General features: G+C 32.5%; 4 protein-coding genes across 6 annotated transcripts in view; 3 read left to right on the top strand and 1 right to left on the bottom strand.

Annotated features, from left to right (window-relative positions):
* Window positions 1-4,039: 4,039 nt before the first annotated feature.
* Window positions 4,040-8,849, bottom strand: LOC116415751. Its single transcript, XM_031920891.2, has 7 exons — window positions 8,437-8,849; window positions 7,395-7,464; window positions 7,196-7,315; window positions 5,171-5,443; window positions 4,878-5,080; window positions 4,639-4,813; window positions 4,040-4,553 (listed from the first exon to the last, which is right to left on the bottom strand). Exons 5-7 carry the CDS (start codon window positions 5,076-5,078, stop codon window positions 4,330-4,332), a joined length of 600 nt encoding a protein of 199 aa, XP_031776751.1. The 5' UTR covers window positions 5,079-5,080; window positions 5,171-5,443; window positions 7,196-7,315; window positions 7,395-7,464; window positions 8,437-8,849; the 3' UTR covers window positions 4,040-4,329.
* LOC116415750 lies at window positions 6,449-8,641 on the top strand. The gene is made up of 4 exons (XM_031920886.2): window positions 6,449-6,795; window positions 6,934-7,062; window positions 7,220-7,369; window positions 8,460-8,641. Exons 1-4 carry the CDS (start codon window positions 6,558-6,560, stop codon window positions 8,603-8,605), a joined length of 663 nt encoding a protein of 220 aa, XP_031776746.1. The 5' UTR covers window positions 6,449-6,557; the 3' UTR covers window positions 8,606-8,641.
* Window positions 8,850-9,268: 419 nt separating the features above from the next.
* LOC116415754 lies at window positions 9,269-10,901 on the top strand. Its single transcript, XM_031920901.2, has 5 exons — window positions 9,269-9,442; window positions 9,514-9,771; window positions 9,862-10,064; window positions 10,129-10,303; window positions 10,389-10,901. The coding sequence occupies exons 3-5, from the start codon at window positions 9,864-9,866 to the stop codon at window positions 10,610-10,612; spliced, it is 600 nt and encodes a 199-aa protein (XP_031776761.1). The 5' UTR covers window positions 9,269-9,442; window positions 9,514-9,771; window positions 9,862-9,863; the 3' UTR covers window positions 10,613-10,901.
* Window positions 10,902-13,332: 2,431 nt separating this feature from the next.
* Window positions 13,333-14,915, top strand: part of LOC100114333 (importin subunit beta-1) — a 192,297-nt gene continuing 190,714 nt past the window's right edge. Inside the window, exon 1 of one of the 3 annotated variants that reach the window (XM_003425289.5) lies at window positions 13,333-13,764. In XM_003425289.5, coding sequence (XP_003425337.1) covers window positions 13,710-13,764 — 55 coding nt within the window. In that variant the 5' untranslated portion in view covers window positions 13,333-13,709. The remainder of the gene's footprint in view (window positions 13,765-14,915) is intronic. The other 2 variants (XM_008203787.4, XM_031920857.2) reach the window with 2 other exon arrangements.

Here is a 14,915-nt window from a genome sequence, read left to right as displayed (position 1 = left end):
AGCTCTTAATTTGGCTACTACTAGGAAGTGGTCCGAGTCGCTATCTGCCCCTCTGTAAGCCCTTACGTCAAGAACATTAGTATGACGTCTTTTTTCAATGAGGAGATATAGTTATTATATACGTATAAAAAAGACGTATTATGCGTATATAGATAAAGTGTACGATTCCGAAGGCATTGTATTTTCTGCGTTTCGTTTCCTCAATTGACGCGAGAATGAACAAAGTATCGTATGACGAAAATATAATTAAATTCTTTTAATATACAAAAACACTGAAGAAATCGTGCGTGTATTATAAAAAACTTTTTTAACCCAACTTGTGATACGTTATATCACACATTTACACATTGTAAATACAATCCATAATATTAAGAATTAAGAAAATTTATTAAATTAATTAATATATTGAATGAATTGAATACCTACCTTTAAATAGTGATGTATAGGTAATCAATTATATCATATGAAAGCCAGATATAAAAGTAATAAGTATTCAAATTTGCATAGTACCTTTCTGTCTTTAATAATTAATTTTATAAAACTAATAAGCTAAACAAATATTAAGAATAAATTGAAAGCTTATAGAAAAAATATGTAGAACCTATAAGGGTAGCGCACATAAATAAATGAAAATTAAAAAAAACAGGTATTCGCCAATATGTGCAGAAAAAATGCAAATGATGCCACTTTACACACACAGAGCTAAATCGCTAAATGGGAATCGAGCATAAAGTTCAAAGTTTTTCCGTCGCGCGAATTTCCACACCTTTAAATGGGGCCGACCACAACTTATTATAGGTTATCATTTCTTTTATTAGTAGGCTTATCTCGTAAATAAATAAAATTTAAATGTCTTCTCAATTGACTAGGTTACTACCTATAATACTATTTTAAATAAATGTTCTGATTACATTCTAAACTAAATTTTGTCTGCCTGATACGCTCTTAAATTATGCAACTATATAAGTGTACCTTAAGAAAAGTTTTTTAATAATACGCAATGCGAAACGTGTAAGTAGCGCCCTCTATGAATGTTTGTAATAATTATTATAATAAAATATATTTTGTGCACAATAAAATATGTTTTGTGTACAATAAAATATATTTTGTGCACAATCAAAAAAACGGTTGTGCACGATAATTTTATTATGTGCACAACAAATATGCTAAATAGAAAAGTGTGCACAAAGATCTTGAACAGAATTGTTTACTTCAATTATTGGTTCTGTGCACAATATTTTGTGTACAATATACGAACTTATAATATCTAATTAAAGTTATGTGCATAATAAATTGGTTTGTACTTTGTGCACAATACTTGACTCGAATAATTTACATCGTGCACGATCCTTTGTGTACAATATAATACATTGACAGTTTAGTGTTGATATTATGTGCATAATAAATTTGTGCATAATAATTATATTTTAGTTTTTTAATTCAACTTAAAATAGTGTGCACAATTAAAAATGTATTGTGCATAAAATGTAAGTCATTAATTTCTGTGCACAATCATTAAGTGCACAATCCTTATGTGCATGATAAACAACATGCCATAAACAATATGCTGCGCAATACGATCATTACATTTGTTTTTAGTACTTTGTTAAAAATATTCACGTAAAATTTTACATCAAAATTTACGTAAAGATTTTGAACTCTTACATGTAAAATTTTACATGCACGAATAACTTTAGGTAAAATTTTACATATAGATCTTAACGTGCAATTTTATATAAAATTTTACAATTTTATTGTTTTTTTATGAAATTATACATATAAGAGTTTAAAATCTTTACATAAAATTTGATGTAAATATTTTTGATATAGGGTAAAAATATTTTTTCATTTTCAAAATCAAATGTACTATTAGCCAGTTTTCAACTGTATCGTTTAAATGTAATAATAAGTGAATATTTTAATACATGTACTCCCTGGTAGAAATCGATATCAGTTTAAAGCTACAACATACCACGTATTACTAGAGATGGGCGAAAAATAGGTCCATTTTTCAACCAGCGATGAAACACTTTTTCGGGCATTTTTTACGCATTTATTGGAGTAAGAATAGGAGTCATACCGAATTACAAGGAATTTCCAAGCTTGTAAAAATCGATTTCACTGTCTAAAGCAAAGCACAGGTGACAGCTAGTTGATGGCTACGAAAGTACTACGCAATTGCGCCGTAAAAATAAGAAAATCACGAATATCTTCGTATGTCGTGCTTGTATAACTCTAATTGACCGTTGATTATGTAAACCGTTTGAAAATCGATTAAAATCCGTAAGCCTCTTTAAATTTAGTGTACGACACAAGGACTAATATTAATACGAAATATTTAAGGTTATGTTCATTCCAAAAAATGCTCAAGAAATGGGAGAAAAAGCGTTTCATCACAAGTTATGACGAGGCTATTTCTCATAGCCATTTCATAGTTTTCAGCCCATTTTAAATATTCGAATTTCTACTAGGGCTGTTTACTGTATAATTTTTCAATAATATACATTTACCTACCCTGGTAGAATCGATAACCCATTTAATGGCCAGTTCTTGGAATGGAATCTAAGAACTTGGCAGTTTTCTTTGCCATTTTTTAGGCAGAATGTAACGCTTTTTCTCCAACTTAATGGGCACTTCTTGGATTCAATCTGCTTACCTTGTTCTTAAGTACAATCTGCCCATTATAGTTGGTCGAGTAACACAGCTGGGTTACACGTGTTTATCACAGTTTGAGGTTATAATTGGAAAATGGTATCTAGCAGGCTTGGATTCGAGTTTTTACTTTAAAGGAAAGTATAGAATAATTTTTTGCATCAGAAAAAATTCTGTCTGACCGAAGACTTGAACCCACACACTGCACGAGGCCAACTCTGTTAATAGCTGAAGATTAAAAGCGATAAAATTTGATTAATTTTAATCACATTTTAATCGTTCTTAATACTTCTAATCCTCTTGATCATTTTAGATGAATCAATTTTAATACATTTTAATTGTATAGCAATTAATGCTTATTTTTAGCATTAATTTTAATCATTTAAACTACTTTTAACGCAATTAAAAGTGATAAACTTCAATTCTTTGTGATTGTTAGTTGATAAATCCGAATTACACTAATAAAAAATTCGGCGCGCACTCCCTGTGACTCATCATAGCTGGCCCGGAAACACCGACACCGTTTGAAACCATTCTTATACTTAAATGCCAAAAACTACGGAGCGTTCTCACTAGACTCAGTGATTGGCTATCTGGAGCTCCTAGATAGAAGTTGCGATACTCAACTCTCAAAAATTTGAGTGCATTAAAACTGTACATCTTAGTCTTTAAATTTAATAATATTTTGTAAATGTGAGATAATACATCATCGCTCCCTACGAAGAGTAGTACATTTCAGATCTCGCACCAAAGACGAGTACATTTAGTTATTCGCCGCGAAGACTTCTCACTTTTCGCCGCGAAATAGCACGTTTTACGGCTCAAATTAATGCTCTTTGTAGTAAGAGAAATAATTATGATAGTTTAATAATTTTTGTACTAGCTGACTCTTTGCATGTGAATACCCACATAGCACAGAACGTATCAGAAACGTTGTAGAAACGTTTCTGTGGAAACGTTAAACGTTTCTCATAAGGGGTTGAGAAACGTTGCAGAAACGATTCTGAAACGTTAAAATGTCCCACTTTGTTGCAAATTTAACGTTTGGCAAACGTATGGGAAACGAGTTGCGAAACGTTGCTGCGTCGTTTCTAGCCCTGGAGGAAAAAATTATTTGTAAAAACTGCAACGTTTCAGTTTTGTCGGCGAAACGTTTCAGTTTTGTCGGCGAAACGTTGCTGAACCAATAGCAAAATTTCAAAAATAGGCTTTAAAAAGTTTCAGTTTCGTTGTAAAAACGTTTCTAAATAAATTTTACAAAACTCTCGCGAACGTTTAGGAAACGTTCCTCAGACGTTTTAACTGGCAAATTAAAACATAAAAAAAAGACGTTTCATTTTAAATTAATTAAAACAAATGTGTCAAATAAATATAACTCGAGGGTGAGTAAATTTTATGTGCAATGTATTTATTACCAATACCGCCTGCGACATTCATTACAAAAAATACTTGTTAATACAAGAATCGTCGATGTTACATTCTAAATTACACTTATATGTGTACGCTCGTTAGTTTACCTAAAAACGATAATGAAGAATTAAGAACAGAACAAAAATAAACTATACTCGATTATAGTTTCATATCCATTAAACATGGCTAAAATACCTAAAAAAAATAGATGTACAGTTGTACATACGTATAAATTTAGAGAAAAACGCAATACAAATCGTAATACAATTATAAATGAAATTCGTCTTCTTTTTCGCTATAAGCTTTTTGGTTTTCTTGAGCTTCTTGTTGGTTTCTTTTTTTGGGTTGTTCGCCTTCATGTTCCTTGTCTTTGTCGTTACGGGTTTTTAATTTCTCTGCTGTTGTTTCCATCCTTTTTTTTGCCTGCTTTAACCACGTTTTACACGTATCATCGGCCTCTTTGGTTTGGTAGGAGAAATCAACAACTTCATCTAGAGATTAATGAATCAATTAGATAACTATAACATACAAAATGAGCATAAAAACATTATTTAAAAAAGGAATATTATTACTTACTATGAATCAAATCCCATATGCGCAATGTACTAAACGGTTTCTTTTTCAACTGTCTATTTGTTCCACAGAAGTTGTAATGAATAGCAACTTTGTCGGTTAAAATACTAGCTAATTTCTCTCTTGTGATATCGTGTTTCGTGAGCCTTCTTCCTCCTATAGTTCTCAAATAGTTTCGCTGTAAAAATATTTCATTTAGTCTTATGTTATATAAAATTTAACATAAAAAAAGTCTTACTCACCACTTGCATGACGTAATTTCCATCACGAAGATCACCGTTGAACTTAATGAAATCTTTTAAAGAGTCAATCGGGAAACGAGATCGAATCGCAGACGATTCAGAAGAGCAAATCGAACCGTTACTGGAAGTAGGTATCATTACCTGTCGCCTTTCATTTTGAATCTTTTCTTCGGCTTGGTTGCGCAAAACTTCGTGTAACATTTCTGGAAGGAATATTAATAAATACAAATGTAGATTACATTGATATTTCTCATTGATTTTTTTGTATATGTTACGTCGATTATAAACGTTACCAGCTACATATACTATTTTATCTTCTTCCTTCAGATTTTTTATTTCTGTTAGCGCCAGTCGCTGACAGGGGCGTGGTTTCAAAAAGTTCTGCGCGTTTTATGGGTCTACATCGAGATTTACACGTTCTTCAGTGATGTAGCCACCCCTCCTCCCTTCTTTATACCGATTTCTTACGCGCGCACTGTTTTGCTCTTCGAAGAGTTCTTCTCCCCTCCCCTTGCTTACTAAGCAAAGCGATTTCGGGCCGCTGGTGTCCGAAATTCGTGGCTCCGCTGTATGAAAATAAGAGAGTATAAAAGAAGAGTTGGGATTAGGAAGAAGGTGTTACCAGTAGACCCCGACGTGGAAATATGCAGTTTGATGGTACAGCTACTTCTTAAATAAATCTAGTTTCGTGGTTACATATACCTATATTGCACTCACATTCAGATTACAGCTAAAATTAATTTATTTCACGCGCTGTGTGAAAAATAATTAATTGTCTTCATTTAATAATCACATTGCCTTCTATACTGTAAGATCCATAAGTCGTTAGGATTAAATTAGTTATAAACAAATGTTTGGAAAAGATAATTGTATACATATTAGGTATAAGAAAGAAAGTGTAGCGCTTCAGCAACGTTTCTAGAAGGTTTCTGCCCACCTACTGTTGTTTATATTACATTATATCGTGGAAAATATCGCAACCAAGTTTACGCTTAGATTATAGATTGTTATACGCTTTATAGTAACGTGTGTATATTTGCAAAGTATCTACAAGAAGAATCCGCGATTAGCCAGCGTGAGTTCGAACGCGCTCTTCTAAGAAACATGGAGAAGAAAGGGGATGGAGAAAGAGCGCGAGTGAGAAACGACGGTCTAAGACTCTAAGCACATAGCCGGCGCGACCTGTAGGTGCCCGATCGCGTCGTCTTCGTGGCGAGCACACGAATTTTTGTACTTTTCAACGCCATAACAGAGACAACTTGTGCTATCAGTGGTAAAATGTCGATCCAGAAAGAAGATGTGACAGGAGACTTGTCGAAGATGTCGGAAACGTGGTTGATCGTCGAATTCACGGATAATTCCGTAGAAGTCATCCCGGATTTCTGGTTAAGCAAGAATAAGCAAAAAACTTACTGGCCACCTTATAGAACAGATACGCAAAACACAAAGGCGGCACGAAAGCGACAAAATCCGCAAAAGAATTGGAGGATGTACGATGTTAGTCGAATATTATCGGATAAGAACAGTAAGTATTATTAAAAACTGCGCAAACTTCTCGAGACAGACGCAATTTTTTTTTCCTCAGCGACTTATGAGGCAGCGGCAGAGAAGCTTCCCGTAGCTTTGAATGAATCAGATGTCGATCGTGAATTTAGTCAGCAAACAAAAGAAAGTAGAAGCATGAGGCGTAAAAAAGTACAAGAGAGCGATTTCACCGAGGACGAGGAGACCACTGACGGCGAGAAGGGCGTACTTACCTACCAGGATTTTCCAACAGGGCCTTCGTCAAGAAAAATTAACGATGAAACTGCGATCACTATTTCTGCAGTTAACGACCAATTGCCGCCAACAGAAGCAAGCGCTGATAAAGAGGCAGAAGGTGATCCAAAAGAAATCAGCATTAATGCTGGACTGACAGGTAGATAATTTTATGACATGCCAATCACAGTCGAGTACACATATATATCTATATAATCATTGTTATTAGAAAAAATTAATGTTTTCATTCATTGTCATTGCAAACTGACTCGCGTATTAACCAAATATTGTTTTACAGAAATAACTGCTACAATCTGTAAGCCAATATCAAACAATTTCGCAGCAATACATAATGAAATATCAGTGGTCGCAGACAAGGAATTATTAGCTGTTGAAGATCAAGACAATGTCACTGGAAAAAATAGAGGTAACGAGTCTTTTGACAATAATCAGGACTGAATAGTTTTATTCTTTAAGTTAATCTAAAGATTTTATTTTACATATAATTTTAAAGAACTAAAGTGTACTTAATTGAAATTATGTATTCGATTGATACCTACATATGAAAATTATTACATTCATAGAAATGCTTGGCAGCCCTTCTCCCACCAACAAAGAGCCATCAGGGTATTGTGATCAATTGAATGACTCCAATTCGCAAGATTCCATGGAGATAGAATCTGAGGAAGATCTTGATAGTAGTGAGAAAGTCAGCAATATTTTACAATCAGCAGGTAATGAGTGTTGTCGAATACTTACAGACTCAATGATAGTACACCAGATTTGTACATTCGATACAATATTATCACTCAGCTGTCATTGAGGGCAGCTGAAAGTTATAATCAACATAAAATTTATGTGATATACCAAGTGTACGCATGATTCATGAACTAAAAATACATCCAAATCTAAAAATGGGACTGGTTTCAGTAAAGCATCCATCTGTCATCAAGTTTGATTGAAAAAGTGGCACGCGTGTTCCAAAATTTGTGAAAAAGTATTGCGTAGACTAATTTGTTAAAAAAGAGCATTGCATTTTTCGTTCCAGGTGTATTTAAACCTTCTGAATCATACCATAGCTTTGCTTTGATTTCTCACATAGTCAATGAGAATGCATAGAATTCAAAATCATGATAACCTCTATCATGTTACAGGACAAGTTTTGATATGATTCTTGACCTAAAAACACAGTGGAATTCAAAAATGCAACTGCTTTTAGCCTAGCATGCATCTGTCATCAAGTTTGATTGAAAAAGTGGCACGTGCGTTCCAAAATTTGTGAAAAAGTATTGCGTAGACTAATTTGTTAAAAAAGTGCATTGCATTTTTGGTTTCAGGTGTATTTAAAGCTTTAGAATCATATTCTAACTTTGCTCTGATTTGTCACAGAGTCAGTGACACAATTTAAATTCAAAATTTTCATAACCCCTATAATGTAACAGGCAAGTTTTGATATGATTCTGGACCTAAAAATACAGTGGAAACAGAAAATGCAAATGCTTTTAGTGAAGCATGTATCTGTCATCATGTTTGATAAAATAAGTGGCACGCGCGTTCCAGAATTTGTGAACAAGTATTGTGCAGACTTGTTTATAGAAAAAGTGCATTACACTTTTGGTTCCTGGTGTATTTTAAGCTTTAGAATTATATTATAACTTTGCCTTCATTTCTCTCAAAGTCAATGCAACCAGATAAAAGTCAAAATTCTTATAAGTAAAAGGCCAAGGATTGATATGATTCTTGAACCAAAAATACAGCAAAGTCCAATAATGCAACTGGTATATATCAACTATATAGTTACTTATAATTTTGAATATTTTCTAGATACAGCAGATGCTTCTCCAATTATCGATGGACCATCCGTCTCTCATACCCAGTGTCTCCAAAACTTAAACCAAGATAATTTTTCTGATGCTGAAAATGATGAAACTGCAGTTGATTGCTACTCTTCAGGTAAATTGGAAAAGTGAAAAGATATCCAAAGTGGCTTTATAATCCACGTTTTACTCTAATTACATCCATAACCGAGTAACCAAAATAATCTAATGTGTCGCCTCTTCATATTATTGCACTCTATATGTTACACTTCACACTCCTGAATCTTTGCTCATTAAAAAATCTGTAAAATAAAAGAAAATTCTTTTTACAAAGAGAGAAATCTTAGACATAAAGAGAAAAGATATTCAAGTACAGAGTAAAATACTTATCTGACAATAATTATATTAACTGCGTTGTATCTATATTCTTGCAATTGTATAAAGGGTTAATAAATTACTAGAATGTAATTACTCCGATTTAAAACGTTAAAAGGTTAGGTACTTATTCGCAACCGTGTCGAGTACTGAACTTTTCAAATCAATAGTGAAGTTAGCTGTGAATACTTGCTCCGTTGCAAGCGATGCGAATCGTTAAAAGGTCTGTTCGATTAGCTGTATTTTTTTTTTGTCCACTGGCATTTCATTAATTAATTAATTGTCTTTGTATTAAAGTCATAAATTCAAATGTTGATTGATTAGAATATTAAAAATTGAAAGTAAACACAAATTTTTTCAATGTTTTTCAAATATTTTTATAAATGATTCGTTCGATGAACTGAAATTCAATTATTTATATCTGCTTTTTTTACAGAAACCAAAAAATTATGGTACATAGTGAAATTAGCACAGAAGCCTAAAGCTGTCGTTGTCCCAGGATTTTGGCTAAACTTTGATCGAAAAGAGTGTGCTTGGCCTCAAACTAATACAGAATATGTGATTCAGAATGACATTGTAAATAGGGTGAAGTAACCGACATACTAGGATATGCAGGTAAGGACATTAGGACACCAAGTAATACATTTTCATAAACTTTATTATCTGACAATACGGTTTCTATGAAGCCGTTATGAAGCAACAACGAGCGTGGGAAAAAGAAAATAGAGGAATTAAACGCACAGCTGGTCAAACAAACCTGAACGACGATGGTAAAAGGAAAAATTTTTAAAAAACAGCACCAACAATTGTCACTGAAGAACGTGTAAATCTCGATGTAGACCCATCAAACGCGCAGAACTTTTTGAAACCACGCCCCTGTCAGCGACTGGCGCTAACAGAAATAAAAAATCTGAAGGAAGAAGATAAAATAGTATATGTAGCTGGTAACGTTTATAATCGACGTAACATATACAAAAAAATCAATGAGAAATATCAATGTAATCTACATTTGTATTTATTAATATTCCTTCCAGAAATGTTACACGAAGTTTTGCGCAACCAAGCCGAAGAAAAGCTTCAAAATGAAAGGCGACAGGTAATGATACCTACTTCCAGTAACGGTTCGATTTGCTCTTCTGAATCGTCTGCGATTCGACCTCGTTTCCCGATTGACTCTTTAAAAGATTTCATTAAGTTCAACGATGATCTTCGTGATGGAAATTACGTCATGCAAGTGGTGAGTAAGACTTTTTTTATGTTAAATTTTATATAACATAAGACTAAATGAAATATTTTTACAGCGAAACTATTTGAGAACTAAAGGAGGAAGAAGGCTCACGAAACACGATATCACAAGAGAGAAATTAGCTAGTATTTTAACCGACAAAGTTGCTATTCATTACAACTTCTGTGGAACAAATAGACAGTTGAAAAAGAAACCGTTTAGTACATTGCGCATATGGGATTTGATTCATAGTAAGTAATAATATTCCTTTTTTAAATAATGTTTTTATGCTCATTTTGTATGTTATAGTTATCTAATTGATTCATTAATCTCTAGATGAAGTTGTTGATTTCTCCTACCAAACCAAAGAGGCCGATGATACGTGTAAAACGTGGTTAAAGCAGGCAAAAAAAAGGATGGAAACAACAGCAAAGAAATTAAAAACCCGTAACGACAAAGACAAGGAACATGAAGGCGAACAACCCAAAAAAAGAAACCAACAAGAAGCTCAAGAAAACCAAAAAGCTTATAGCGAAAAAGAAGACGAATTTCATTTATAATTGTATTACGATTTGTATTGCGTTTTTCTCTAAATTTATACGTATGTACAACTGTACATCTATTTTTTTAGGTATTTTAGCCATGTTTAATGGATATGAAACTATAATCGAGTATAGTTTATTTTTGTTCTGTTCTTAATTCTTCATTATCGTTTTAAGGTAAACTAACGAGCGTACACATATAAGTGTAATTTAGAATGTAACATCGACGATTCTTGTATTAACAAGTATTTTTTGTAATGAATGTCGCAGGCGGTATTGGTAATAAATACATTGCACATAAAATTTACTCACCCTCGAGTTATATTTATTTGACACATTTGTTTTAATTAATTTAAAATGAAACGTCTTTTTTTTATGTTTTAATTTGCCAGTTAAAACGTCTGAGGAACGTTTCCTAAACGTTCGCGAGAGTTTTGTAAAATTTATTTAGAAACGTTTTTACAACGAAATTGAAACTTTTTAAAGCCTATTTTGAAATTTTGCTATTGGTTCAGCAACGTTTCGCCGACAAAAGTGAAACGTTTCGCCGACAAAACTGAAACGTTGCAGTTTTTACAAATAATTTTTTCCCCCAGGGCTAGAAACGACGTAGCAACGTTTCGCAACTCGTTTCCCATACGTTTGCCAAACGTTAAATTTGCAACAAAGTGAGACATTTTAACGTTTCAGAATCGTTTCTGCAACGTTTCTCAACCCCTTATGAGAAACGTTTAACGTTTCCACAGAAACGTTTCTACAACGTTTCTGATACGTTCTGTGCTATGTGGGTATTCACATGCAAAGAGTCAGCTAGTACAAAAATTATTAAACTATCATAATTACTTCTCTTACTACAAAGAGCATTAATTTGAGCCGTAAAACGTGCTATTTCGCGGCGAAAAGTGAGAAGTCTTCGCGGCGAATAACTAAATGTACTCGTCTTTGGTGCGAGATCTGAAATGTACTACTCTTCGTAGGGAGCGATGATGTATTATCTCACATTTACAAAATATTATTAAATTTAAAGACTAAGATGTACAGTTTTTATTTTTATTCAATCCGTTACAATCCGTGTTATACATGTCATCATATATAACGACGTATATAACGGATCGTAACGGATTATAACTTGAAATGGATTCGAATGGATTAGGTAACCTAAACGGATTGATACGTATTGGTAACGTTTATTTTTTTTATTTTTTGTATGTTACGGATTGAAACGGATTTAACATCTAAGTTTTATATGATTGATATGGATTAAAACGTATTGAAACGGATTGAATAGTTCATTTTGATTTACTGTTATGGTTTGAAACGGATTGAAACCAGGAAAACGCTCTAATCCGTTACACTCCACTTCAATCCGTTCCAATCCTTTTTTTTAACGAAGGTTATAAAATACGTGTAATACATGCATAAATGTAACAGTGCGTGTAAGATTAGGCAGTACGAGTGTGTAGTTATAAAGTGTTCCGTGAAGTATAATGAAAAAGTCCTAAATATAAAAAAAAAAGAAAAATGATACATGAATATTAATTTATTTGTCGTTTTTTATACCATTTCAATCGTTATTGTAATACAAAATAATAGTTTATAATATATTTGTATGCTGAACTGATGCAATACATACTAATACCTAATAAAGCCAAAATTACGTTACACAAACGACTATAAAAACGATTACGGTTTTTGAAATCGTTTTTGATCTTTAGATATTAGCAGGGACATAAGTACGGCCGTGCGCCTTAGCCGACTGAGCCACGCAGACGTTGTTCCACACAAGCCCTATAAGCTTTGCCATATGTTTGAATTATTCGAATTATTCAGCTTACGCCTAAATATTAAAAATTTTGTATTTTACATCCGAAAAATTAATTTATTTATTGATATTTTCATGAAATATAATTCTCAGCCATAAAAAATGCCCAAGATGTCGCTACTTTTAGGAAATTTAAAATTTCCAGTTTTTTCACATTTTACTTAGCCAGTTTTTGCCTTTACGGCCATTTAAAATGGGTGATTTTCTACCAGGGTACATCTACGGACGGTCGCGTGCGTTTGAATATTTTGCCGTACATGATGATCTAAATCCTTTTTTGTAAATGTACTCAAAATGTAGGATTCGTCACGATACTGTACAACGACATATATCCACGTACATTCGCGTACGTTCGCGTACATTCACATACGTTTCTGTACAATTGTGTAAAAAATGTCCGAATTCCACTCAAAATGTACGCGAACGTACGCGAATATACAGCATTGTAACAGTTACGTACTGAAATGTATTGCAAATGTACGGTTATTATTTCCATTCGGGCTAAAAGTCAATTTTTTCAAACGGCTGCAGCATTTTAAGATAAATGCATGCGCTAAAAACCATAATAGAAATTTTCATAAAACGGCAGCAGCATTTTAATAAATAATTGCGCTGAATACTTTTATAGTTATTTACTCAAAGTATTGCAGTATTAGAAGCAGACAAACTTTTTTTAGCAAGGTTACGAGACACCCTGGAGTGCTTATAATTTATACCTCTTCTCCTGGACATACTCCCCGGTGGTAGTGGGACCACCTAAAACGCAAATATTTGTTTGGCCAAAACTCACACGCTTTCGGGTGTACCGCCACCTGTTGGTGGGATACCTAAGTAAGTACATGTTAGACCAAGGTCAAAAAGACGACTTCAATTTTTGATTTCTTCATAATGTATTCGAAATTTTTTTTAAATCTTTACACACGCGCATACACGCGTACGCGCGCACACATACACACGCATGCATATATATATATATATACATATATATATATTACAAATAATATTTTCAATTATAATAAATAAAATATTGAAATATGATATAATAAGTGTTTTTTATTTTGAATTTCAAAAACATATATTATTTAGGACAAAGATAAAGATACCTTTGAACTTATATTAACTCACTATTGTTATATATAAGAGTCTAGCAGTTTGCTCACTTAGCTCCATCTCATATTAGTTAGTGAAACGCGTTATTTACATGCCGGCAAACATTTTTAAAAACAAGGTAGTCAAATTACAGGGTCAATTACACATATTTAGAATTGATAATTAATAATTTAAATTATACCGATGGATCCAACAACACTCCAATTGATACAAATCCTTGAAAAAACTGTTTCACCAGGTAACGTTAGAGGTTATATTGTAAAATTTTAGTTTGAAATATAAAAAGCAACACAGTTTGATGTTGTTTTTTTTTTTTAATTAAAACACATTTTTTTTGTCACGTTTATGGTTTGGTTAGCTGTTAAGATCATCATAACTATATTTCCTTTTCTATTATATTTATTTAAAAAGTTAATTGTTTCGTTATTATTTTGTATTAGATAAGAATTCTTGAAATTTTAAATGTGCCAAAATATAGGAATTTAATTTAAATACATATCTTTGTAATATATTATAATATGTATGCTTTAGTTGTTTAAATGTGTAATTAATTTTAGGATAATGTTAAGCTTACTGTTTGTTATCTTGAACATATAACAATGCAAAATACATATTTTTGTTATTTATATAAATTTAAATCTAGATTTATTTTTGATTGGTTTTTTATTGAAACTATTTTTGTTAGTACTGAGAATACTTTTCAAAATATTTAAATTTCTTAGTGTGTATTCTTTTCTAATGCTTTGAAAACTGTGCTGATTGTACATTACAAATCATCCTTAATATGATCGCTACAACTTCGAGTTTTTCTTAACCCTCATCCTGCATTTTTGCAGCTTCCTCCGCATTTCCAAAATTTGCAGACTCTTGGAGGTTGTCATCTACGTAGCCATTTACACCATCCTTGAAGACATCTGAATTATTTTGTGTTCATGAACACATGCTTGCTTATTCAAAAGATTTCTCTACATGCCAAATTTATACCATAATTGTTCATCACCCTAAGGATTAAATTATGTGATGCGCCTTTATTTTTCTTCCTTTGGTTAAAGAACACTTCTAACTTCCTTAAACACGTGAACGTCTATTATTACACAATCACTACACATTTCACTCCTTATTTTATTGCAAAATTGGTAGAAACCTTCACATTTTCAATTGCAATTTCATTTGGAACAATTTCAGAAACCCAGTAAAAGCTATTTTCTAAACCGTAAAAGCTTGTGAATTGCAATCCTACTTCTGATCTGTAGGAGGTCTTATAAACTAATAAATGAACTTAAGACACAACACATTAATTAATAATAAAAGATATATGATTTATTCAGCTAATCAAATATATAGACATCTATTCCATTGGTTTGATAATTCTTTCTTCTATAGACTTTC

Source organism: Nasonia vitripennis (genome assembly GCF_009193385.2).
Source record: "Nasonia vitripennis strain AsymCx chromosome 1 unlocalized genomic scaffold, Nvit_psr_1.1 chr1_random0005, whole genome shotgun sequence".
NCBI classification, from domain to species: Eukaryota; Metazoa; Arthropoda; class Insecta; order Hymenoptera; family Pteromalidae; genus Nasonia; species Nasonia vitripennis.
The sequence above is the reverse complement of the archived record's forward strand: the minus strand, read 5'-3'. Positions and strand labels throughout refer to the sequence as shown.